The sequence below is a fragment of the Oncorhynchus mykiss genome, chromosome 6 (genome assembly GCF_013265735.2).
Source record: "Oncorhynchus mykiss isolate Arlee chromosome 6, USDA_OmykA_1.1, whole genome shotgun sequence".
In the NCBI taxonomy this organism is placed as follows: Eukaryota; Metazoa; Chordata; class Actinopteri; order Salmoniformes; family Salmonidae; genus Oncorhynchus; species Oncorhynchus mykiss.
Genome location: NC_048570.1, coordinates 29098523 through 29125381, shown reverse-complemented (window position 1 = coordinate 29125381; position 26859 = coordinate 29098523). Strand labels below are relative to the sequence as shown.

At 47.1% G+C, this 26859-nt stretch overlaps 1 protein-coding gene across 3 annotated transcripts in view; it reads left to right on the top strand.

Moving 5' to 3' along the window:
• The window catches only part of LOC110526490 (tetratricopeptide repeat protein 28), a 328173-nt gene that overhangs the window by 273507 nt on the left and 27807 nt on the right, over positions 1 to 26859 (top strand). For all 3 annotated transcript variants that reach the window (XM_036979790.1, XM_036979789.1, XM_036979791.1), the window contains 3 exons: positions 3910 to 4417; positions 19518 to 20314; positions 20518 to 21062. In XM_036979790.1, the coding sequence (XP_036835685.1) occupies positions 3910 to 4417; positions 19518 to 20314; positions 20518 to 21062 (1850 nt within the window). The remainder of the gene's footprint in view (positions 1 to 3909; positions 4418 to 19517; positions 20315 to 20517; positions 21063 to 26859) is intronic.

Genomic DNA, 26859 nt, shown 5'->3' with positions numbered 1-26859 from the left:
TAGCAGAGCACCTCTACAGTGACAGGCAAGACTGGCTCCTCACTATCTCCCATCAACTCTCTATCTGGGGAGAAAATGCGGCATTGCAGTCTCACTTTAGAGGGACACTGATCACAAGCACAACTCATCTCAACTGTGGAGAGAGGTTTCTCTCTCTCTCTCTGTCTCTGTCTCTGTCTCTGTCTCTCTCTCTCTCTCTCTCTCTCTCTCTCTCTCTCTCTCTCTCTCTCTCTCTCTCTCTCTCTCTCTCTCTCTCTCTCTCTCTCTCTCTCTCTCTCTCTCTCTCTCTCTCTCTCTCTCCCCCTCTGTCCTCGCCTCACTCATTTTCCAAGACACATGGAGAGCAGAGGATTCCGCTCGGTTTCTCTGCTCACAGAGTGGAAGTTGGAGTTGAAGAGATGGAGCTGAGCGGAGCTTCAAACAGCACATGTAATTGAGCAGACCTAGATAGGCTATCCGGGAACATGAAACAGCAACAGTTGTGACGGGAGGTAATTGCCTCCTTGGGCCGGTATAATGTCTTGTCGAGGCTTTAAAGTCCTTATGTCTGCAGGTAATAGGTTCCAGGCATCAGCAGTCATGTGAAATGTAAGAAAGATAGCACTGCTGTGTGCGTGTGTGTGTTTGGGAAAGAGAAAATATGGAAGATAGAAAATGTGTATGTGTGTTCCAGCGTCTGTGTGCTAGTGGGAGTGGGAGTGTGTTCCAGCGTCTGTGTGCTAGGGGGAGTGGGAGTGTGTTCCAGCGTCTGTGTGCTAGTGGGAGTGGGAGTGTGTTCCAGCGTCTGTGTGCTAGTGGGAGTGGGAGTGTGTTCCAGTGTCTGTGTGCTAGTGGGAGTGGGAGTGTGTTCCAGCATCTGTGTGCTAGTTGGAGTGGGAGTGTGTTCCAGTGTCTGTGTGCTAGTGGGAGTGGGAGTGTGTTCCAGCGTCTGTGTGCTAGTTGGAGTGGGAGTGTGTTCCAGCATCTGTGTGCTAGTTGGAGTGGGAGTGTGTTCCAGTGTCTGTGTGCTAGTGGGAGTGGGAGTGTGTTCCAGCATCTGTGTGCTAGTTGGAGTGGGAGTGTGTTCCAGCATCTGTGTGCTAGTTGGAGTGGGAGTGTGTTCCAGTGTCTGTGTGCTAGTGGGAGTGGGAGTGTGTTCCAGCGTCTGTGTGCTAGTTGGAGTGGGAGTGTGTTCCAGCATCTGTGTGCTAGTTGGAGTGGGAGTGTGTTCCAGTGTCTGTGTGCTAGTGGGAGTGGGAGTGTGTTCCAGCATCTGTGTGCTAGTTGGAGTGGGAGTGTGTTCCAGCATCTGTGTGCTAGTTGGAGTGGGAGAAAGTATTTTACGGTATAGATTTTTTTCTTAGGTTCTGCATTATTTTTTATTAATTCATGCAATGTTTTCATTATATGTTTTGGAGCAGAGGTGCAGTGAAACTCTCTCTCTCTGTCTCTCCGTGGGAGCAGGAATTACCCCCACATTTCTTCTGTAAATTACTTCTTGTGGTGTGGAATTCTGTATCTTGATTTAAAAGCGCAGTGTTTTTCTGTAATACATTAAAGTGGATGAACTTGTGCCATGGCATTTATACATGACGGACTGTTTTTTCAGATGTGTTGACATAAACATACAATAGTAACCTTGGCACTGTTGAGTCACATGCCTTTTGATGATAAACAGCACAGAATGAAGGCTCAGAAAACAACACAGAATGAAGGTTCAGAAAACAACACAGAATGAAGGCTCAGAAAACAACACAGAATGAAGGCTCAGAAAACAACACAGAATGAAGGCTCAGAAAACAACACAGAATGAAGGCTCAGAAAACAACACAGAATAAAGGCTCAGAAAACAACACAGAATGAAGGCTCAGAAAACAACACAGAATGAAGGCTCAGAAAACAACACAGAATGAAGGCTCAGAAAACAACACAGAATGAAGACTCAGAAAACAACACAGAATGAAGGCTCAGAAAACAACAAATGAAGGCTCCAAGCATGTAACTCCAAGCATCCCTGTCAGTGTAACTACAAGCATCCCTGTCAGTGTAACTCCAAGCATCCCTGTCAGTGTAACTCCAAGCATCCCTGTCAGTGTAACTCCAAGCATCCCTGTCAGTGTAACTCCAAGCATCCCTGTCAGTGTAACTCCAAGCATGTCACAGAGGCTCCTACGCAGGCAGAAAAATCAAGCAGAGTTGTGGCCTTAATTGTCAGGGTTTTTGTCCTCTTCCCTGACCCCCGTCCAACCTACTCCAGTCCCCTCCCGTTCTGTAAGACACAGAGACACAGAGACACAAAGAGAGAGAGCGAGAGAGAGAGAGAGAGAGAGAGAGGGGGAGACCTCAGGAAGGAGATGTGTTATTATCTGGCCCTCTCCTCTGCGATTAATGGAACATCTGTCCACACAAAAACAGCCGCCCCCAATTCCCAGCAGTTTACTCTCTATATAAACAGCTAATAAGCCTACAGTGAGTGCGTCACTTAGGGGGTCAGGCCTGCAGACCACTCCACTTTACTGCATACCCTACACTTTATATTACACTTCATATTGATGCAGGTGGATGGGGGTGAGAGGAGAAATGTCCCGTTGAGACGATAGATAAGAATATGCTACAATATATTCCCAGCATCAGCCCTCCTGATAGAGAAGTGTTGCCAGTGGTGAATAGATGAGGAGAATCAGTCAGTCAGTCAGTGGGTCTGTTTCCCTCCCACAGCTGAAGAGTGAAGCTAAGCCCCTCTCCTCTTCCGCTGATTAACTGGCTCTTTGTTCCATTGTTGGTGGCGTGCTCCATGAAGCAGATTGCAGTGGGCAAACTGTCAGCTTTAAAACAAGCCTACCGCTGTGCTAATCTGCATCAGGGTTTCACCCCCCTCCCCCCAGATCACAAGAAAGGAAGCAAAGCATTTTTGGTTTGTTGTTTGGTCCCTAAAGCAATATTGCTTCAAATATAATTTTTGTTATATACTTTGGGGAATGGGATGTTGAGGGATGTTGAGGGGTGTTGAGGGACGGAGAGGGGTGCTGAGGGACGGAGAGGGGTGTTGAGGGACGGAGAGGGATGTTGAGGGACGGAGAGGGATGTTGAGGGACAGAAAAGGGGTGTTGAGGGATGTTGAGGGGTGTTGAGGGACGGAGAGGGGTGTTGAGGGACGGAGAGGGATGTTGAGGGACAGAAAAGGGGTGTTGAGGGATGGAGAGAGGTGTTGAGGGACGGAGAGGGGTGTTGAGGGACAGAAAAGGGGTGTTGAGGGGTGTTGAGGGGTGTTGAGGGACGGAGAGGGGTGTTGAGGGACGGAGAGGGGTGTTGAGGGATAGAAAAGGGGTGTTGAGGGACGGAGTGGGATGTTGAGGGACAGAAAAAGGGTGTTGAGGGATGGAGAGGGGTGTTGAGGGACGGAGATGGGGTGTTGAGGGACAGAGAGGGGTGTTGAGGGATGGAGAGGGGTGTTGAGGGATGAAGAGGGGTGTTGTCAAATGAAGATAGGGGTGTTGAGGGATGGAGAATGGTGTTGAGGGATGGAGAGGGGTGTTTAGGGATGGAGAGGGGTGTTGAGGGGTGTTTTCAAATGAAGATAGGTGTGTTGAGGGATGGAGAGGGGTGTTGAGGGGTGTTTTCAAATGAAGATAGGTGTGTTGAGGGGTGTTGAGGAATGGAGAACGGTGTTGAGGGATGGAGAACGGTGTTGAGGGATGGAGAACGGTGTTGAGGGATGGAGAGGGATGGAGAGGGGTGTTGAGGGGTGTTTTCAAATGAAGATAGGTGTGTTGAGGGATGGAGAGGGGTGTTGAAAGATGGAGAGGGGTGTTTGAGATGCAAAAGCAACCAACTCAGTTAAATGTGGGTCAATTTCACAAATCTTTTTTACTATGTGACCTTAATTACTTGCCTGACGTTTGTCTGCCTGTGTTCTCTCTGTGCCTCCAGGCAGCTTCTATGGCCCTGAGCAGCCTGGGTCATGTGTACACAGCCATCGGGGACTACCCTAATGCCCTGGCCAGCCACAAGCAGTGTGTCCTACTGGCCAAGCAGTCCAAGGACCAGCTGTCGGAGGCACGAGAGCTGGGCAACATGGGCGCCGTCTACATCGCCATGGGCGACTTTGAAAACGCTGTCCAATGTCACGAGCAGCACCTGGGCATCGCCAAGGCCCTGACCAGCAAGAGGGAGGAGGCCCGTGCCTACAGCAACCTGGGCAGTGCCTATCACTACCACCGTAACTTTGACAAGGCCATGTCCTACCACACCCATGTGCTGGAGCTGGCCCAGGAGCTGGAGGAGCAGCCTATAGAGATGAGGGCGTACGCTGGACTGGGGCACGCTGCACGCTGCATGCAGGACCTGGAGAGAGCCAAGCAGTACCACCAACAGCAGCTGGCCATCGCTGAGGGCCTGAAGGACAGAGCTGCAGAGGGAAGAGCCTCCTCCAACCTGGGTACGTAACAACACAGAGGGGTAGTCTGTGGTGGGTGGGTCAGGAGACTGGGCTGGGGATGGCATCATATCTATCTATAACATCTTCATTTTTCGGTTTATTTTCAAACATGACTCACAAAGAATATTTCTAGTTTAGTACCGTGTTATTATGCTTCCCCTTAGATTGGCCTCTAGGCCTGTCCCTGGCATTTCAGGTCAATGTACAGCGCAGTCCCTCATGTTGTGGGCTTCCCTTTTCTGATGAGCATGTGAGTTCCTCTTTTTGGCCCCGTCCATCCTACAGGATGAGGAACCACCTGGTTTTTAGACAGTTAGTCTGGTAGATGGTAGAAGGAAGGCAGTCCCAGACAGGTGGAGGGAGGTTGGCTTTGTGTTTGCTCCAGCCCGGCAGTGTGGAGTTTTACCCAGGTCACTGACCTGCAGAAGAGCCGGGATGCTTCCTCACAAGGAGCTTGGCAGGATGTGATGGGAACAGGCTAGAATAGCAGTGTAGAGGTCATGTTTTGCCAGTGAGAGAGACAATGCGTGGAGGTGGAGGCAGCATCAGTATTCTCTCTGTATTTTAGCACCGGCTGTGCCAAATAGCAGACTTTGATGGTGGGGTGATATCTGCATTCCTCTCATGTTGTTATTCTCTGCTCCTGCTTTTTCCTCTGCTTGTTGTGGGTTCCAGGTACTACTACAGTATATCACTAGTAAGTATGTTTACCTGTCTCTGCTTGTTGTGGGTTCCAGGTACTACTATATCACTAGTACCTGTTTACCTGTCTCTGCTTGTTGTGGGTTCCAGGTACTACTATATCACTAGTACCTGTTTACCTGTCTCTGCTTGTTGTGGGTTCCAGGTACTACTATATCAATAGTACCTGTTTACCTGTCTCTGCTTGTTGTGGGTTCCAGGTACTACTATATCAATAGTACCTGTTTACCTGTCTCTGCTTGTTGTGGGTTCCAGGTACTACCATATCAATAGTACCTGTTTACCTGTCTCTGCTTGTTGTGGGTTCCAGGTACTACTATATCAGTAGTACCTGTTTACCTGTCTCTGCTTGTTGTGGGTTCCAGGTACTACCATATCAATAGTACCTGTTTACCTGTCTCTGCTTATTGTGGGTTCCAGGTGCTACCATATCAATAGTACCTGTTTACCTGTCTCTGCTTGTTGTGGGTTCCAGGTACTACTATATCACTAGTACCTGTTTACCTGTCTCTGCTTGTTGTTGGTTCCAGGTACTACTATATCACTAGTACCTGTTTACCTGTCTCTGCTTGTTGTGGGTTCCAGGTACTACTATATCACTAGTACCTGTTTACCTGTCTCTGCTTGTTGTGGGTTCCAGGTACTACTATATCACTAGTACCTGTTTACCTGTCTCTGCTTGTTGTGGGTTCCAGGTACTACTATATCACTAGTACCTGTTTACCTGTCTCTGCTTGTTGTTGGTTCCAGGTACTACCATATCAATAGTACCTGTTTACCTGTCTCTGCTTATTGTGGGTTCCAGGTACTACTATATCACTAGTACCTGTTTACCTGTCTCTGCTTGTTGTTGGTTCCAGGTACTACCATATCAATAGTACCTGTTTACCTGTCTCTGCTTGTTGTGGGTTCCAGGTACTACCATATCAATAGTACCTGTTTACCTGTCTCTGCTTATTGTGGGTTCCAGGTACTACTATATCACTAGTACCTGTTTACCTGTCTCTGGGTATATCCACATTCATATTTACTGATAGTTACCTGACCTAGCTCTTGCTGTCAATTTTTTTATTGGATGTTCTTTATCACAACCTTGTTTTAAGTGTTTAAATGTTGTTTAAAATGGAGCCCTACATAGTGACTGGTGTGAGAACAAAGGCCATTGAAAAACAGTAGTCAGCTAAATGTGTTGCTATAACTCCAGTCCAGGTTCAGGTCTACTACTGTTACGTAGATTTACTGCAGTGTTGCGTGATACACGATACCTCTGCCTGGTCAGGGAGCTGTGATGTGATTGGTCAGGACAGGAGTCTCTGCATGGGCCCAGAGCAGAGCAGAGGAGACAGACAGCCTCGGTGACTGAGTTATCACTGGCTGGGATGTGCTAGAGTGATGGAACACTAACATATAACTATCACACTGTCACAGGAGAAAAGAAGCCCATAAAACCCCTTTACATCTTTCATGGGAACTCTCTGCACATTAATACCCACGCTGTTCTGTTCCGTTCTGTTCTGCTCCCCCCCCCCACTGGCAAGGACTTAATCAAATCTAGCAAATGAATCCTAGTGCCGTAGATAATTCAAATATAGATAAGTAGAAAAGACAGACGGGGGGGGGGGGGGGGGGGGGGTTAAGTCTATAAGATCAGGCCTTTTGATTGGAGCTCAAATGTAATTATTGTCCCCTTTTCAAAGCCCTAGTCATCTGACGATCAAAACCTGCAGAAATAAAATGATTAGCAATGCAACCTTTACAATGCAGGGCTAACATAATGAGAAAGCATACGTAGCTCTATGGTTATTCAACACCAGCAGAGGGAGAGCTGGGCCATATGGACAACAATCCATATAGAGATAAATTGCCTGAATTTATGTGATAACAATACATATATAACATTAATGTGCACCAGTTTTTTTTATCCTTTAAACTACTCCTACTAGTTTGATGGTTGTAGCCATCAAATTGTCCTATTAACAATCACCCATATTAGCAAACTTGTTTCATTTCAAACTTCACATTTCTCCAGTATAGGCAACTTGTCCTAATGAACGATATCAGAAAAAGGCCTGCGATAACTGATAGGCATGGTCAATGTCGATGTCGATCATTTTCGGTTTATCGTCACAGCTCTAAGGAGAGGTCTACGACATAGCACATTCAGTTGTATTTGAGTCCGGCCATTACAATATGTAGTAGGTTGGTGGCATGGCTTACGACAGCCATCAAGACAACATGTAGTAGGTTGGTGGCATGGCTTACGACAGCCATCAAGACAACATGTAGTAGGTTGGTGGCATGGCTTACGACAGCCATCAAGACAACATGTAGTAGGTTGGTGGCATCGCTTACGACAGCCATCAAGACAACATGTAGTAGGTTGGTGGCATGGCTTACGACAGCCATCAAGACAATATGTAGTAGGTTGGTGGCATCGCTTACGACAGCCATCAAGACAACATGTAGTAGGTTGGTGGCATGGCTTACGACAGCCATCAAGACAATATGTAGTAGGTTGGTGGCATGGCTTACGACAGCCATCAAGACAACATGTAGTAGGTTGGTGGCATGGCTTACGACAGCCATCAAGACAACATGTAGTAGGTTGGTGGCATGGCTTACGACAGCCATCAAGACAACATGTAGTAGGTTGGTGGCATGGCTTACGACAGCCATCAAGACAATATGTAGTAGGTTGGTGGCATGGCTTACGACAGCCATCAAGACAACATGTAGTAGGTTGGTGGCATGGCTTACGACAGCCATCAAGACAACATGTAGTAGGTTGGTGGCATGGCTTACGACAGCCATCAAGACAACATGTAGTAGGTTGGTGGCATGGCTTACGACAGCCATCAAGACAATATGTAGTAGGTTGGTGGCATGGCTTACGACAGCCATCAAGACAGTTGTAAAGCTGAATCTAATGGACAACTAAGAGATGTAATAGTTATCCTCAGAAGAGAGAGCGTGGAAATAGGGAACAAGACCAGCATAACACCTGTCATGACTGTCCTGACCAGGTCAGGTTACAGGAGACCACAACCCTACAGATTATCTCTCAACCCCAACAGAGGAGGAGAGATCTAGGGGTCTGAAGATGTGGGGGGTTTTATGACACCTCACGCCCCTGGTAAATCTCAGGCCACAGACAAATTCCTTTGTCCTGTTACTATGGAGAACCAGCCTCAGAACATTAATTTAACATGAAATAAAGGGACTTTGGAACAATGGTTTCCGTCAGCCACAATGGTGTTGATGATAGATGGAATATGAAAATGTATGTCATTTTTGTTTTGTTATTAAAGGTTAATAGATGACGTTATTACGAAAACATTGTAATGTGAAGAGTTTTCCTAGTATATGTTTGATGTTTATACATTGTATGTTGTATGGAAAATATCCAAATCAAAGAGAATGTTTTGGGGAAAATAAAATGTTAAGTTAGTTGTCTAAAATTGGATTTGAATAAAATCTAGACCTTGCCTCATTAACTTGGTACGCCCAGAGAATTGCCCTAAAGGCGGTTACGCCCACTTCTGACCCAAGGGTATAAAACCTGTGAGTATAGAATTTACGACAAGACTACGTGACCCCAGCTGCAGCAAGGTCTAAAAAGTCAACAAACCCAGAACGCAACGCAAGTTTGAGGACAAAGAAATTATTTTCTACCCAAGCTACGGATGAGTAGCTGTGTCTAAGCGGGGGAATTCAAGTCGAACCACCTAGCCTCCATCTCCCATCGAATCGTGGTATCTAAAGGGTTTCATTCCTATGCTGTGAGCTCTGAGCTACAGAGCTGTCTGTCCTCAGAAGACCACTTCCAGAGCAAAGGGTGAGGAAACAGACTCCTAAGCCAAAAAGGACACTGACATCGGGAGGACGAACGGAGAGGTGCGCCGGAGTAGTGCGTCATCGAACAGCTGAACGGTCCACGCAGAGAATCCTCAGAGATCATCCCCACGTAATTACATCATTATATTCTGACCCATAAGAGCGGCAGTTTGGGGCAAGGCTAGGGTTAGAATAGCATAGCTGACAAATTCACCCAAATGTATATTTCTCTTGTGTACTTTCTTTTTTCTCTCTCTTTTGAAATCCCCTTTGTGGATAACACGCGCCATAGTGTGTTGGCTTCTTATATTAAGTTCTAATCAATAGCCTATAATGTGTTTTGTCTATGTGTATCTTTTATCATAATTTTTGCTTTTTAGTAAATAAATATTCAACTAAGATTGGTGTGGTCTGAACTCATTGGTGAGACCCGGGTCCGTGCAGAGTCACGGGCTATACGACGTTCAGAACGAGATTGTAGAGGTGACTGGTTAATTAGCGGCTGTTGTAAAATCGATATTCTGATATTCTTTGAGTTCATTTGGGAAATAGAAACTCAATAAAAACTAGTTTTCCCATGGTGCCCCAGGTTAATGAGTTAATAACTGCTTGATTCAGTTAATCACGCAATTAGAAACTTTAATCATTCGATGAACAACAGTCGTCACATTAACTAATACAACGTCACGACACACCCAACCAGTGGTTGGTTCCATCTCTGAATATTCAGAAAGGTGTCCTGATTACTCGTGGTCGTAAACAGGGCCGCTAGCGAGTAAAGTTTAGTCCCACCAGTAACAGCAAGAATACATCTGTAATGAACACGATGTGAGACAGAGGGCTGGTTTCAAGCGCAGAACGCAGCAGGTGTTTATTGTAAAGGACCACAGGAGGTGGCAGGTAGCTGGGTCCAGGGGCTGGCAGAAGGTCATACACAGGGGGTCCAAAAAGGCAACAGTACAGGCAGGGTTGTCCGGGAGATCAGGCAATAGGTTGACAACAGGAAATTCGATAGGCTAAAGTACAGGCAGGGAATAGGTAAAAGGCATCGTTAGTGAGGCAGGCAAAAGCTATCATACACGGGAGGAGTAAATTACGGGGGAAACCAGCGCTCCAAATATAGAACTGTGTCACAAAACAAACAATACATCACAATGATGGGGTGTGAAGAACTGAACTAAATAGTGTGTTATAATGACATATAGGTGTCGGAACAGGTGATCAGAATTCAGGTGATTGAGATCTGGAAAGTGAGCTGCGTTCAGGGGATCTATGTGTTTTGAGAGTGTGAGCTGGAGAGTGAGCTGCGTTCAGGGGATCTACGTGTTTGAGAGTGTGAGCTGGAAAGTGGGCTGGAGAGTGAGCTGCGTTCAGGGGATCTACGTGTTTGAGTGTGAGTTGGAAAGTGGGCTGGAGAGTGAGCTGCATTCAGGGGATCTACGTGTTTGAGAGTGTGAGTTGGAAAGTGGGCTGGAGAGTGAGCTGCGTTCAGGGGATCTACGTGTTTGAGAGTGTGAGCTGGAAAGTGGGCTGGAGAGTGAGCTGCGTTCAGGGGATCTACGTGTTTGAGAGTGTGAGTTGGAAAGTGGGCTGGAGAGTGAGCTGCGTTCAGGGGATCTACGTGTTTGAGAGTGTGAGCTGGAAAGTGGGCTGGAGAGTGAGCTGCGTTCAGGGGATCTACGTGTTTGAGAGTGTGAGCTGGAAAGTGGGCTGGAGAGTGAGCTGCGTTCAGGGGATCTACGTGTTTGAGAGTGTGAGTTGGAAAGTGGGCTGGAGAGTGAGCTGCGTTCAGGGGATCTATGTGTTTGAGAGTGTGAGCTGGAAAGTGGGCTGGAGAGTGAGCTGCGTTCAGGGGATCTACGTGTTTGAGAGTGTGAGCTGGAAAGTGGGCTGGAGAGTGAGCTGCGTTCAGGGGATCTACGTGTTTGAGAGTGTGAGCTGGAAAGTGGGCTGGAGAGTGAGCTGCGTTCAGGGGATCTACGTGTTTGAGAGTGTGAGTTGGAAAGTGGGCTGGAGAGTGAGCTGCGTTCAGGGGATCTACGTGTTTGAGAGTGTGAGCTGGAAAGTGGGCTGGAGAGTGAGCTGCGTTCAGGGGATCTACGTGTTTGAGAGTGTGAGCTGGAAAGTGGGCTGGAGAGTGAGCTGCGTTCAGGGGATCTATGTGTTTGAGAGTGTGAGTTGGAAAGTGGGCTGGAGAGTGAGCTGCGTTCAGGGGATCTACGTGTTTGAGAGTGTGAGCTGGAAAGTGGGCTGGAGAGTGAGCTGCGTTCAGGGGATCTACGTGTTTGAGAGTGTGAGCTGGAAAGTGGTCTGGAGAGTGAGCTGCGTTCAGGGGATCTATGTGTTTGAGAGTGTGAGTTGGAAAGTGGGCTAGAGAGTGAGCTGCGTTCAGGGGATCTATGTGTTTGAGAGTGTGAGCTGGAAAGTGGGCTGGAGAGTGAGCTGCGTTCAGGGGATCTACGTGTTTGAGAGTGTGAGTTGGAAAGTGGGCTGGAGAGTGAGCTGCGTTCAGGGGATCTATGTGTTTGAGAGTGTGAGTTGGAAAGTGGGCTGGAGAGTGAGCTGCGTTCAGGGGATCTATGTGTTTGAGAGTGTGAGTTGGAAGCAGACGTTACATCAGCAGCAACAATACTTCAAATTCCATGACACAATAATTACAGTGTATTTGATGTACTGTCAAAAACCCACAGCTGGTGACAAAACCAGAGCACAATGGATAGGAGGAGGAGGAGGAGGAGGAGGAGGAGGAGGAGGAGGAGGAGAGTGGGCCTGTTGCTCCGTACTGCCAAGGACAAGCTGCAGTGCTTCATGGCGATGGCTGGGAGGGAGGCCCAGCGGAGTGTTAGGGGATTGTGTTGATGTCTCTACCTCTTGTTTCTCCATTCCCCTCTCCTTCGCTCTACCTGACAGTGCCTCTAACTCTCTCTTTCCCCCTCACCCCTAGTGATTGTATTCTGAGGCTGTGAGGCTCCAAGTAATTGATAATGACTTGATGAATCGCTTAATTACCTTTAATAGCCAAGAGCTGAATAATGTAGATAACAGAGAATTAAGTGGTTAAAAAAAGACATACTTTCTCTGATTCCAGTGTTGTTGTTTGTGGTGATGGTGGTGGGGGGAATGTTGTTGTTGCCTTGTCATTCCCCCCACATACTCTAGCCAACTTGACATACTGTAGCTTACTGTACAATCCTCTTGCTTTGAAGCACCACCATGCAGAGATAAAACATGTTGCACAGAAAACGAGAAGACATGATCAAGTGTAAGATTAACAAGCGTAAGAGAGGAGAAGAATAGCAGTGTGGTGTAGCGAGGGGTGGAAAGTATTTTTTCACCCAGATCTTTTATTCAGCCCTCAGCTCTTCTCTGATGATCTATGTTGATGTGGGGAGGGTGGAGCGGCACCTGTCATGGCTTAGAGGTAACATGTAGCCAGCTAGCACTGCTCAGCACAGCGACTGTAACATGTAGTCAGCTAGCTCTGCTCAGCACAGAGACTGTAACATGTAGCCAGCTAGCTCTGCTCAGCACAGCGACTGTAACATGTAGCCAGCTAGCACTGCTCAGCACAGCGACTGTAACATGTAGCCAGCTAGCTCTGCTCAGCACAGCGACTGTAACATGTAGCCAGCTAGCACTGCTCAGCACAGCGACTGTAACATGTAGCCAGCTAGCTCTGCTCAGCACAGCGACTGTAACATGTAGTCAGCTAGCTCTGCTCAGCACAGCGACTGTAACATGTAGCCAGCTAGCTCTGCTCAGCACAGCGACTGTAACATGTAGCCAGCTAGCTCTGCTCAGCACAGCGACTGTAACATGTAGTCAGCTAGCTCTGCTCAGCACAGCGACTGTAGCATGTAGCCATCTAGCTCTGCTCAGCACAGCGACTGTAGCATTTAGCCAGCTAGCTCTGCTCAGCACAGCGACTGTAGCATTTAGCCAGCTAGCTCTGCTCAGCACAACGACTGTAACATGTAGCCAGCTAGCTCTGCTCAGCACAGCGACTGTAGCATGTAGCCAGCTGGCTCTGCTCAGCACAGCGTCTGTAACATGTAGCCAGCTAGCTCTGCTCAGCACAGCGACTGTAGCATGTAGCCAGCTAGCTCTGCTCAGCACAGCGTCTGTAACATGTAGCCAGCTAGCTCTGCTCAGCACAGCGACTGTAACATGCTTTATTACTGAGGTGGTTTGGCTGACTGAGGCCCAGTGGTGACAGGAGCCTTGGCTCAGTGCACGCTGACCTATAAAAGAGATGAAAATGATGCTTTCCAGACTCTATTTATTAGTCAGTAACTGGCTAACTTACCCCCTAGTCAGCGTTATTTATCTCAGGGAGGACTGGAGTTATGGCTTTTGCATTTAACTCACATTTCAAATCAACATCAAAATCAAATCAAATTGTATTGGTCACATACACATGGTTGGCAGATGTTAATGCGAGTGTAGCGAAATGCTTGGGCTGCTAGTTCCGTAATATCTAACAAGTAATCTAACAATTCCCCAACAACTACCTAATACACACAAATCTAATGGGGTGAATGAGAATATATACATATAAATATATGGATGAGGGATGACCGAGTGGCATTGGCAAGATACAATAGATGGTATAGGATACAGTATATACATATGAGATGAGTAATGTAAGATATGTAAACATTATTAAAGTGGCATTGTTTAAAGTGACTAGTGAGTCTATGTAGGCAGCAGCATCTCTGAGTTAGTGATTGCTGTTTAACAGTCTGATGGCCTTGAGATAGAACTGAGAGACTGAAAAACAGCTTCTATCTTTGATGCACCTGTACTGACCTCACCTTCTGGATGGTAGCGGGGTGAACAGGCAGTGGCTCGGGTGTTGTCTTTGATGATCTTTTTGGCCTTCCTGTGACATCGGGTGCTGTAGGTGTCCTGGAGGGCAGGTAGTTTGCCCCCTGTGATGCGTTGTGCAGACTGCACCACTCTCTTGAGAGCCTTGCGGTTGAGGGCGGTGCAGTTGCCGTACCAGGCGGTGATACAACCCGACAGGATGCTCTCAATTGTGCACCTGTAAAAGTTTGTCAGATTTCTTCAGCCTCCTGTCTGTGTGGATGGATCATTTCAGTTTGTCTGTGATGTGTACGCCGAATAACTTTCCACCTTCTACACTACTGTCCATTCGATGTAGATAGGGTGGTGCTCCCTCTGCTGTTTCCTGATGTCCACGGTCATCTCCTTTGTTTTGTTGACGTTGAATGAGAGGTTATTTTCCTGACACCACACTGAGTGCCCTCAACTCCTCCCTGTAGGCTGTCTCGTCGTTGTTGGTAATCAAGCCCACTACATTTCTGTTATTCATGAAACAGAATCTAAATTGCAATATTTTCTCCTGCAATTCACTTCAAAGAGATTTTTAATAAGTTTGTTTGGAAGCTATTTTTTACCCTTCTCTCCCTCTCTTCTCTCTCTCTATTCTCTCCCTCTCCTCTCTCCCTCCTCTCTTTCTTTTTCTAACCCACTACTCATTGTTTTGTTTTTTTCATCTAAAAAAGTCATTAGAAATGGCGACTCCATCAGTTAACAGAGCCGGAGGTAACAGTTTTAATTAAGCTATCACTTTCCTTGTTTTCACCCTGGTTCCCAGAGGACCTCTTAATGCTGAGACAAAGCTAAATCAAACAGGAAACATAACAAAACAACAGCACACCCACTGGGCACACACTGGTTGAATCAACGTTGTTTCCACATAATTTCAATGAAATTACATTGAACCAATGTGGAATAGACATTGAATTGACGTCTGTGCCCAGTGGGCAGAGTCCAACAAAACAGAGCTATAAAGAACACTGTTCTGGGTGTACTACTCACTGGGGCAGGAGAGATTCAGGGGGAGAGAGAGAGAGAAACTGAGTTGAAATGGCTTTAGGCCTTTCCTAGTATACTCTCCCTAAGCCCAACATGAAAAGTCTTCTGTGGAGTCCTGCAGGGTTTGGCTATATGGCTCACACAGGAACACAGCCATGTGGTCTGGAGCTGACAGCAGACTGAGGCAGTCAGGGAGGGAGGGATCTCAGGTTGGTTGTCGTTGGAAACAGCCTAGTGTTTTTAAAAGGAGGGAGGGGAGAAGGCAGGAGCAGGAGGGCAGCGGCTGGATTTACAGAGGAATTTATCCAGCCTAATGGAACAGGCAGAGTGAATGGAATAATGCATAGGGAAGGAGACAGGTAGTGAGGGAAACCAAACATAAAATGTGCATTTATCCTGTTGAGGTGACATCTCAAGCTTTTTCTTCAGGATCATTAGTGCCAACAGGGCCGTGCTGTTAATGTTCCACAGGTACATATATCCTGCTATGCCCCTGGTTCAGGGCACACAGACAGGAATGGAAAATCTAGTTACTGTACTGTGTACGGAGGGGGGGGGGGGGGGGGGGGGTTGAAGTGATTACATTGTTACATTGGATGCCATTCTCCTCCTCCTCTTCTGGAGAGTTCCTAGTGTAGCAGATCTGTGCTGCTTGGCCCACTGTCATGTTCATGGAAAAGCAGCAGTTAGTTCCCCCTCTCCATGGCCCCCTTCAGCCTAGTCTCATGGCAGAAGACAATGCCAAATACTGGACTGGAAGCCTGCTCCAACATTCTCCCACATTCCCACCTTCCACGTATAGCGTTTGTGCTGTATGTGTTTATTTTTGAATCCATTCACCATGTCACTATTAACTCAAACAACACAGAAACAGCATTATTCTTTCCTTAGCCCATCCACAGCTTCAACATGGAATTTGAAGTCTTCACAAAACGGAAGTAACAGAGGTTTCGCTGTGGTTAAGCAGGGTTAGGTGTAACAGTCCTGAAGGATAATGACGGGTCAGCTGGAGAGAGCGGAGAGGAAGCCAGCCCAGCTGGGCCTGCAGGCAGGCAGAGGCGTGGAGGGGTGCAGCGGCCTGTCTGTGTGTGCTTGTGTTGGCAGGCATCCCACTCAGCACACATCCATCTATCCATCCCCCTTTCTTTTTATCTTCCACCTTCCTGTCTCTCTCAGCGTGTCTGTCAGGCCGTGGGAGATGTCTGTGTTTGTGAGTGAGGATTTGGTACCTAAGCCTAAACCCAGACCCCCACTCCACCCCACCCCACCCCACTCAGTACCTTGCCTGCCTTCTCTGCCTCAGCTCTCTACCGCCCCCCACAGGTCTCAACACACACAGCACTCAGTGTTAATGTCTAGAAAGCAATTATGCATCTGCTTTTTTACACTCTAACCACTTTAAATTGGTCCTGCAATTTTCTAGACCATTAATTTGTACATAACAATTGAAAATGTTGTTTTTTATTCATTCTTCAGGTCCTTGTGTTGACACAGTGTTGGGCTAACTGAAATATGAATGGAGGGTAGGCTAGAGTTTGGATTCTAGGGCAGGGCCGATGGCTGCTTGGTGATTGGCCATCTTTCTTCTACCCCTGGTATCACCCCGGCACAGTGGCAGAGACTCCATTGTTGCTGAAATCCTCTTAGCTGGGCAGAGCAGAGCAGCAGAGAGGCAGCTAGCAGACAGCTCCACAGTGCTGTGGACCTCCACACACAGCACAGAATGACACAGTGATTTAGTAAGAACAAGACACCATCCCTCAAAGTCATCACTGCAGCATTTCCCTCTCACACTGTGCGCCTGTGTAATGCAAAGTGACAACGCATCGCCCGCCTTTTAATGTCTTTTGATACGGGGTAGTGAATGGGATAAAGTAGGTGTGTGTGTGGCGAGTGAGGGATATTTTGCTTGTTGTTTGATCCCTCTTTTTCACAGTCATTGTGCTCACTGTGCAGATGGAAATGATGGAGCTGCAGACTCATATAAGCTCTGGGGTTTAGTTTATGTACTGTATGCAACATAACAAACCTTATTGTGCGGTCTGAGTGAATTGCATGGCCATAACAGGGGTCCACAGGAGTCAATCCCTCCTCTCTCTTAGAATTTTTTGATGGGGTCATTTGAAATCAGTGTATCATCTACCACTACCCCTTTCTTATCCAGCTGTCCAGCCAATCACCATCATTCCCCCATCATTTACCACCTGATGCCCAAAACATGCTGTCCTCTTACAATTTGGCAATTCGGAGATTGTTTTCTGACCCCTTGTGTGGCCCCCGGCATAGTCTTAGGTCCTCATCTCTTCCGGCTCCAGGTGTAGCTCCAGCGCCAAACTCACTGGGATGGGGTGGCGTGGTGTGGGCTGGCCTGGTGTGGGGCTGGGATGGGGTGGGCTGGCCTGGTGTGGGGCTGGGGTGTTGTGGGCTGGGGTGGGGTGGGCTGAGGTGGGGTGGGGGTGGGGCTGGGGGTTTGGTGGGCTGGGGTGGGGGTGGGGCTACGGCCTGGGCTCTGTCCTTGATATGTGAGGTGCCAATGTCAGTCTACTGTAACTTTAGGACATGCAATGACAAAGCCTATTCTTCCTACCATTTGTCATTATAAAAGTGTTAGTAACAGTTTATCAATTCTTTATACAGTATGTTACTTATCCATATTGTATTCCTTCTGGCAATCTGTACAAAGAATTATACTGTCTCTTGTTTGTTTTGTCTGTAGTATGCTTAGCATGTTCATTCCTTCAGGTGTTGACCTGGTGGTTACTGCGCCAGGTAAGGCTATGGCACTTTAATCTTGAGACAGAAATACACAGAAACAATCAAGCTGGACTACTGATCCACCTCATCTGAAGGCTTTCCTTCTGTGAGGGAACTGTGGGTAAATTATCACAAAGGTGAGCCCATCTATGGATTGGGGTTATGCCGCTATCTATGGGCTAGGCAAATCAATTACATTTTTTGAATAGGTTCTTTTTTATGCTGCCATCCAATCCCATTTCCTTGATACCTGGATTTATACATCTTGAGCTGTTCTTGTCTAATGATGTTCTGTATTATGTCATTCTGTATTATGTTTCATGTTCTGTGTGGACCCCAGGAAGAGTAGCTACTGCTTTTCCAACAGCTAATGGGGATCCTAATAAAATACCAAACACCCCTTCCTTCACCTGACACCCAAAGTTAGCTTTCTAGCACAGCTTAGTTTAAAGCATTGAGCTTCCTCTTCTATTCCTTGAAATCTGTCTGCCTAAAAAAGTGACGCCTCAGAGGAGCCTGATACTGTGTAAACAAAATATGCAAACCCAGTGGGCCAACTATAGACCAACAGACCAACAGAGCCCCTGTTACCTCGTCCAGCCTGATTTCATAGACTCGCTGTAACATAGTAAATGTAAATCTGGGACACTCAAATTAGTATAATATGTTATGTTTGGTATGGTTACGTAAGACAGACGGTCACTTAAGGCACAAATGAAAGTACGGTGGTTGATTGGGGTGGATGGGTAGGCATATAATGCGGACGTCTAGAAACCCAAAGGTTACGTGTTCCAATCTCAGAATTTTAGCTAATTAGAAACTTTGCAAGCATGTTAGACAACCCTAACCTTAACCCTTAGCCTAGCTAACTTTTGCCACCTAGCTAACGTTAGCCCTGAGTCCAGGTTAGCTAGTAAGGCAGGTTAGCTAGTAAGACGAGGCTGAACCAATTGTGTGCCGCCTCATTGATCTCCCGGTCGCGACCGGCTGCGACAGTGTCCGGGATCAAACCCGGGTCTGTAGTGATGCCTCTAGCTCTGCGATGCAATGCCTTAGACCGCTGCGCCACTCGGGAGGCCCATGAAAGGCTTTTAACTGAACAAACAACTCTAATGAGCTCCACATCTATAGCACCAGTAGTCAAGTCATTTTGGGTTTGTTAAGTTGGCTGTTTACCGTCTGTTTATTTAGCCTCTGCATGCGCCAGTACTGTGGCAGGTTCTGGTAGGGAAAAGTCAGAAAACGCACATGGTACTCGCTAATCCCAGTGGCACCATCAAGTTCCCACCACAACCCACAAACGTCCCCCTCTCCTGTCCCACTTCCCTGTTCCCCACACACCCCAGCCAAGGCTGGCCCGTCCCCATCCCAGTACCCTCTGAGTGGTGCGGCTGGTTAGGGCTCGTTCCTCTTATCTCCCAGGCCCATTAGCCCACACTGATGCCAATGCAGGGGAGCCACAGTTATCCAGTCCTGTTAGATGAATGGCTGCTCTGTTTTATAAAAGATCCTACGCTCATCAATACACAAAGTTTTCTGTTATTCATTGGTTTTGCACACTCATCTCAGTTTTGAAAAGTTGTTAGCTTAGCTTTCAATCGTCTCGGCCCACTCTTTCTCTCTCTTTCATTCTCTCTCTCTCTCCTCAGTTGTTTCGGTCCCTGCGGAAAAGTGGTTGGTTTTGCTGATATTCTTTCAAGACACAATCATCAAAGACAGTTTAGACAATCTAATGATTACATTTTGATGTCTTTATAACACTGTGTGATTGTGCTTCATTTTAATGACCATATTTTCCCTGATCAGGGAACAGATGGCTCAGCAGAAGCATATTTTAACTACCAAATGACTGTTGCTTTCTACATAATGTGGCTGTCTGATGAGACACTTGAAGTGAACTTCTATTTTCCTGCGAATGGGATATTAATCTTGCCTCTTCCTCTCCCTTTCTCCTCTCCCCTGTCCACAGGCATTATCCACCAGATGAAAGGAGACTATGAAACTGCACTGAAACTGCACAAAACCCACCTCTCCATCGCCCAGGAGCTCACTGACTATGCTGCTCAGGGCCGGGCCTACGGTAACATGGGCAACGCCTACAACGCGTTGGGGGCCTTTGACCAGGCTGTGCGCTACCACCGCCAGGAGCTACAGATCTCCATGGAGGTCAACGACCGAGCCTCCCAGGCCTCCACCCATGGTAATCTGGCCGTTGCCTACCAGGCTCTGGGGGCCCACGACCGCGCCCTGCAGCACTACCAGAACCACCTCAATATCGCCCGCGAGCTGCGAGACGTCCAGAGTGAGGCTCGCGCCCTCGGCAACCTGGGGAACTTCCACTGCTCCCGGGGAGAGTTCCCCCAAGCCGTGCCCTACTACGAGCAGTACCTCCGCTTGTCCCCTGACCTCCAGGACATGGAGAGTGAGGGGAAAGTCTGCCACAACCTGGGCTACGCCCACTACTGCCTGGGAAGCTACCAGGATGCTATCAAGTACTATGAGCAGGACCTGGCTCTGGCTAAGGACCTGCATGACAAGCTGAGCCAGGCCAAGGCCTACTGTAACCTGGGACTGGCCTTCAAGGCTCTCGGTAACTTCACCAAGGCAGAGGAGTGTCAGAAGTACCTGCTCTCTCTAGCCCAGTCTCTTAATAATGCACAGGCCCGCTTCAGAGCCCTGGGCAACCTGGGGGACATCTTTGTCTGCAAGAAGGATGTGACCGGAGCTATCCAGTTCTATGAGCAGCAGCTAGCCCTGGCTCACCAGGTGAGATTCACTCGGTCCTGATTATAGTCATAGTCACAGGAAAGGTCTCCACTTTGTCTGCATACAGTAAGAGAGATTAGCATGATATACTGTAAGTAAGTCAAGCACTCCATCGATTTTGAAAGGCAGGGTTGTTAAAATGTAATACTGTTGCTGTTTCTCATTTGCTGATGCACTGAAATCCTGTCTGTGCTTTGTTTCAGATGAAGGAGCGCAGGATGGAGGCATGTGGCTACGCTTCCCTGGGTGCCACCTACAGACTGGTGCAGAAGTACGACAAGTCCTTGGGCTACCACACCCAGGAACTGGAGGTGTACCAGGAGCTAGGCGATGTTCCCGGGGAGTGTAAAGCCCACGGCCACCTGGCAGCTGTCTACATGGCCCTGGGGAAGTATGCCATGGCCTTCAAGAGCTACGAGGAGCAGCTAGAGCTGGGCCGCAGACTGAAGGACCCGGGCATAGAGGCCCAGGTCTACGGCAACATGGGCATCACCAAGATGAACGTAGGGGTGATGGAGGAGGCTATAGGCTACCTGGAGCAGCAGTTGGCCACCTTGCAGCAGCTGAGTGGCAACGAGGCTGTACTGGACCGGGGCAGGGCCTATGGTAACCTGGGAGACTGTTACGAAGCCTTAGGAGACTTTGAGGAGGCCATTAAATACTACGACCAGTACCTGTCTGTGGCCCAGAGCCTGAACCGCATGCAGGACCAGGAGAAGGCTTACCGAGGTCTGGGCAATGGACACAGGTCAGTGACATCGCTCATTAGCCCCTACTAAACACACTTAGAAACCTGTAATGTAATTGGTTATACACTGGACAAAAGTATGTGGACATGCCTTCAAATTAGTGGTTTCAGCTATTTCAGCCACACCTGTTGCTGACAGGTGTATAAAATTGAGCACAAATCCATGCAATCTCCATAGACAGACATTGGCAGTAGAATGGCCTTACTGAAGAGCTCAGTGACTTTCAACGTGGAATGCCACCATTACAAAAAGTACATTTGTCACATTTCTGCCTTACTAGAGCTGCCATTGTGAAGTAGAAACATCTAGGAGCAAACGACGGCTCAGCATGAAGTGGTAGGCCACACACGCTCATAGAAAGGGGCCGCCAAGTGCTGAAGCACATAGTGAGTGAAAATCATCTGTCCTCAGTTGTAACACTCACTACCGAGTTCCAAACTGCCTCTGGAAGCAAAGTCAGCACAATAACTGTTTGTTGGGAGCTTCATGAAATGTGTTTCCATGCACAATGCCAAGTGTCGGCTCGAATTTGTTTTCTTTTTTTAACTAGGCAAGTCGGTTAAGAACAAATTCTTATTTTCAATGATGGCCTAGGAACAGTGGGTTAACTGCCTGTTCAGGGGCAGAATGACAGATTTGTACCTTGTCAGATTTGAACTTGCAACCTTCCGGTTACTAGCCCAACGCTCTAACCACTAGGCTACCCTGCCGCCCCAATGGTGTAAAGCTCGCGCCCATTGGACTCTGGAGCAGCTTCACCTTCAGGCAGTCCGACAGACAGATCTGAGTTTGGACGAGTGCATAGTGCCAACTGTAAAGTTTGGTGGAGGAGGAATAATGGTCTGGGGCTGTTTGTCATGGTTCGGTTCGGCCCCTTAGTTCCAGTGAAAGTTAATCTTAACGCTACAGCATACAATTACATCTAGACAATCTAGACAATTCTGTGCTTCCAACTTGTGGCAACAGTTTGGGGATTGCCCTTTCCTGTTTCAGCATGACAATGCCCCCATGCACAAAGCGAGGTCAATGCAGAAATGGTTTGTCGAGATCGGTGTGGAAGAACTTGATTTGCCTGAACAGAGCCCTGATCTCAACCCCATCGAAGACCTTTGGGATTAAATGGAAAGCCAACTGCGAGCCAGGCCTAATCACCCAACATCAGTGCCTGACCTCACTAATGCTCTTGTTGCTGAATGGAAGCAAGTCCCCACAGCAATATTCCAACATCGAGTGGAAAGCCTTCCCAGAAGAGTGGAGGCTGTTACAGCAGCAAAGGGGGGACCAACTCCATGTTAATTCCCTTGATTTTGGAATGAGATGTTCGACGAGCAGGTGTCCACATGTTTTGGTAATGTAGTGTAGCTCCCTATCAGGTCACTCAGTAGGTAAATGATGCTAATTTGCTTTAACCCTAACATCATACAGAATATTGGCGTTTCTCTCACTCCCTGCAGTAACTCCACTTTTCCCACTGAATGAGCCACTTAGATACTGTTCCAGGTAAGCACTGTCATCTGTCCAAATGTCCTCTTCTTGAAGTAGTGATTGGAATAAAGTGTCACTAAAGGATTGGATTGGGTATACAGGGTGTCTCTGCAGCTCACTGAACAGTACTGTAGCTCTATAATGAAAATCTGTGGTTGGATGAAAAGCACTCTAAAACCATGAAATCTCTGATTGCCTGTTACGAAAAGCTAATATCTGAATCATAGATGAAGAGTCCTGCTGAGGAAAGTAGAAATAGAACTTGAATTTGTCTTTTTCTCGGTTAATAATAATTTTTTATTGAACCTTTATTTAACTTTATTTAAATTTAAAGGCATCATATTTCTAATACACCTAAGCCACCATTGCAATCAGAAAGCCATTCTGCATGGGCCTCCTGAGTGGCGCAGCGGTCTAAGGCACTGCATCACAGAGCTAGAGGCGTCTCTATAGACCCGGGTTCGATCCCGGGCTGTATCGCAACCGTCCCATAGGGCGGCGCACAATTGGCCCAACGTTGTCCGGGTTAGGGGAGGGTTTTACTTCGTGCTCTAGCGACTCCTTGTGGCGTGTCGGGACTCCTGCAGACTAACACGGTCGTCAGTTAAATGGGGTTTCCTCCGACATCTTGGTGTGGCTGGCTTCTGGGTTAAGCGGGCAGGTGTTAAGAAGCGCAGACCTTTGGGATTAAATGGAAAGCCAACTGCGAGCCAGGCCTGTCATGTTTCGGAGGACACCTCCCAAGCCAGTTGGGGAGTTGCGGTGATGAGACAAGATTGAAAAAAATCGGTTGCCAATATCAATTTATTCTGGTTGTTGCGGTGACAGATAATTTGCTAATAATCATAGTAATCCTATTTTGCATAATCTTTTTTCTTTTTGTGCCTGCTGCTTTTTTTGGTGCTTGCACTGGCACTTGCACTTCAGGACCACCATAGTTTAGAGACACCTTGACGGTCTGTGTTGAGGATCCTGAGGCTGAGTGAGGCTGGTGCTAGCTGCTTCAGCACTGAGCCTACTGGCCCCCAGCTTATCTGTATGCAAAGAGGCTTTGGCAGACAGACGTCTGAAACCGGGGGAATCGCAGTTAATTCGAGACAACCTTTTACGTTCTTTCTATTTTCTCCACTTTCTCCCCCCGCGTGAGTCTGATAACATCCTGATAGAATACAGGGCGAAACAAAACGCGGTGGCAGCAACGGAGTCCTAATTTCAGAGAATATTTTTCCCTCTTATTGTGCATCAACAGCAAGCCACTGTAACAATCAGACAGAACCCTGCATTAGCCATGCATGAGCTGACTGGGGAAGAATGTAAATCTGACTCCTATCATCCTCACTTCCTCCTCTCTCTATCCCCCTCGCACTCTCGCGCTCCATCTTTCTCTCCCAGAGACTTTACTCAACCAGCTCACATTAACACACACCATTAATTAATCTCAAGCCTTTTATTCTTTTAATGGTCCTTTTCAAATGACAGCGAGCAATTGTTGCTCTGCCGGGGAATGTGAAAAGTGGCTATTTGCAAGGTTTCTGCAGCGTGTGCAAAGCATTCAATAGAACAAAACCGTGGTATGAATGCAGGTCTTAGCCAGTGTGTAAGCTTATTCACAGAGATAGACAGAACCTGTATCCATGTGACATCCCATCTAGGCCAATTGGAGGGTGAATTTATTATCTAGCCCCCCCCCCCAACCCATTGTATCATTACCCCTTCAGCCCTTCCTCTTCCCCCTACACACATATTAACAATGGTCATCGAAATTGTTAAAAGGTTTTAAAAACAATTGCAACAGACAGTGGATAAAGATACTCCAATCGTTTAGAATTTTTATAATCCATCAGATATTGACTAAATTATAACACATCAAATATTTTACTGGCAGGGACAACTCAATCAAGTTTGCTGTGTTAGGCCTGATTACCAACAACGATGAGACAGGCTACAGGGAGGAGGTGAGAGCCCTGGTGGAGTGGTGCCATGAAAATAACCTCTCCCTCAACACCAAAAAAACTAAGGAGCTGATCGTGGATTACAGGAGACAGCAGAGAGAGAATGCCCTCATCCACATCGACGGGGCCACAGGGTCAAAAGCTTTAAGTTCCTTGGCGTGCACATCACTGACAACCTGAAATGGTCCCTTCACACAGACAGAGTGGTGAAGAAAGTGCAACAGCATCTTTATCAACCCCAGGAGGCTGAAGAAATTTGGCCTGTCCCCTAAAATCCTCACAAACTTCTACAGATGCACCATTGAGAGCGTCCTGTCGGGCTGTATCGCGCGCCTGGTATGGCGATTGCACCGTCCACAACCGCAGGGCTCTTCAGAGGGCGGTGCGGTCAGCCTAACGCATCACCGCTGGCACACTGCCTGCCCTCCAGGACATCTACAGCACCCGGTGTCACAGGAAGATGATCAAGGACCTCGGCCACCCGAGCTACGGCCTGTTCATCCAGCTACCATCTAGAAGGCGGAGACAGCACAGGCTCATCAAATCTGGGACCAAGAGACTGAAACAGCTTCTATCTCCAGCCGGTACTCAACCCTGCACCTTAGAGACTGCTGCCACCTTATACAGTATGAATACACTGAATGTATAAAACATTAGGAACACCTGCTCTTTCCATGACATAGACTGACCAGGTGCATCCAGGTGAAAGCTATGATCCCTTATTGATGTCACCTGTTAAGTCCACTTCAATCAGTGTAGATGAAGGGGAGAAGACAAGTTAATGAAAGATTTTTAAGCCTTGAGACAATTGAGACATGGATTGTGAATGTGTGCCATTCAGACGGTGAATTGGCACAAAATATGCCTTTGAATGGGGTATGGTAGTAGATACCAGGCACACCGGTTTGAGTGTGTCAAGAACTGCAACGCTTCTGGGTTTTTCACACTCAACAGTTTCTTGTGTGTATCATGAATGGTCCACCATGGAAAGGACATCCAGCCAACTTGACATAACTGTGGGAAGTATTGGAGTCAACATGGGCCAGCATCCCTGTGGAACGCTTGCGACACCTTGTAGTCCATGCCCTGACGAATTGAGGCTGTTCTGAGCGCAAAACGGGTTGCGACTATTTTGTACACTCAGTGTATACCATATTCTAGTCATGGCTCATCATATATTATTTATTTTGTATTTTCTGGAGTATGTGTGTATTGTTTTTTTTATTGCTAGGTAATACTAGACTTTTGGAGCTAGAAAACACAAGCATTTCGCTGCACCTGCGATAACATCTGCAAATCTGTGTACGCGACCAATAAACTTTGATTTGATTTGACAAATAATGAGTTGAGGGATTTTGGCGAGACTCTCCCGAGTCCGTACGGGAGTTGCAGAGATGAGACAAGACAGTAACTACTACCAATTGGATACCACGAAATTAAGGAGAAAAAGGGGTCAAAAAAATCTAATAAATATAAACATCTTAGAATGTACTCATATATACATTTTGTTATTGTATCAGGTATTTTTTTTATATGTGGCTAATTTTCAGAAATTCATCAGGTGTATTTGCATATATGAATACATTATCATAAAGGGGTGGAACAGGGCTGTAACCACAACACTTCCTCTGTCTACCCTACCTGCACTGTCTAGACTGCCTCATTAATTACTGTTGCATAATTCAACAAGTATGTGCATAGCAGGATACCATCGGATTAAAAATCAACTCTAGATTACGTCTATACATACTTTACATTGTTTGGGAGATCAAACATTAAAATCACTATAATTCTAGTGTTCATTTTCGGAAGTTGCTTTCATTTCAGCCCATCTAATTTGTGAACATTTCAACTGCATAATTTTGTATTTATTTTTATTCCACCCAAAAAATAAACACCCATCAAAATAAAGTTATCTTCTCTTTTCTTGTGATGTAAGTGTTGTGAAGGTGCGTAAAATCCCTGACAAAGCTTTAGCGTTTTTCTAGATTAAACGGAAAGACAGTGTATTCCATTGAGGACAGTGAGTCCATTTTGGCCATTACCGGAGTGCGTTTGACAGGTCATTACAAACGATTCCGCGGTCGTAATGTTAACGGGGAATAGGACAGGCACAAGCAAGAATATGAAAGAGTCACAGGAGTAAAATGAAAGCAATCAATCAAGTGGATTTTGCACCCTTCAAACAGGAAGTAGATGGCTGAAAAAGACAGATCCTCAGATGGGCAGGGCATGCATGTTGCTACACACACACACACACACACACACACACACACACACAAACACACACACAGTCCTCAGAGAGTCATCTGCTGTGCTTTTTGTTGGGAATCTGAATATTCATTACCACTGAAATGAT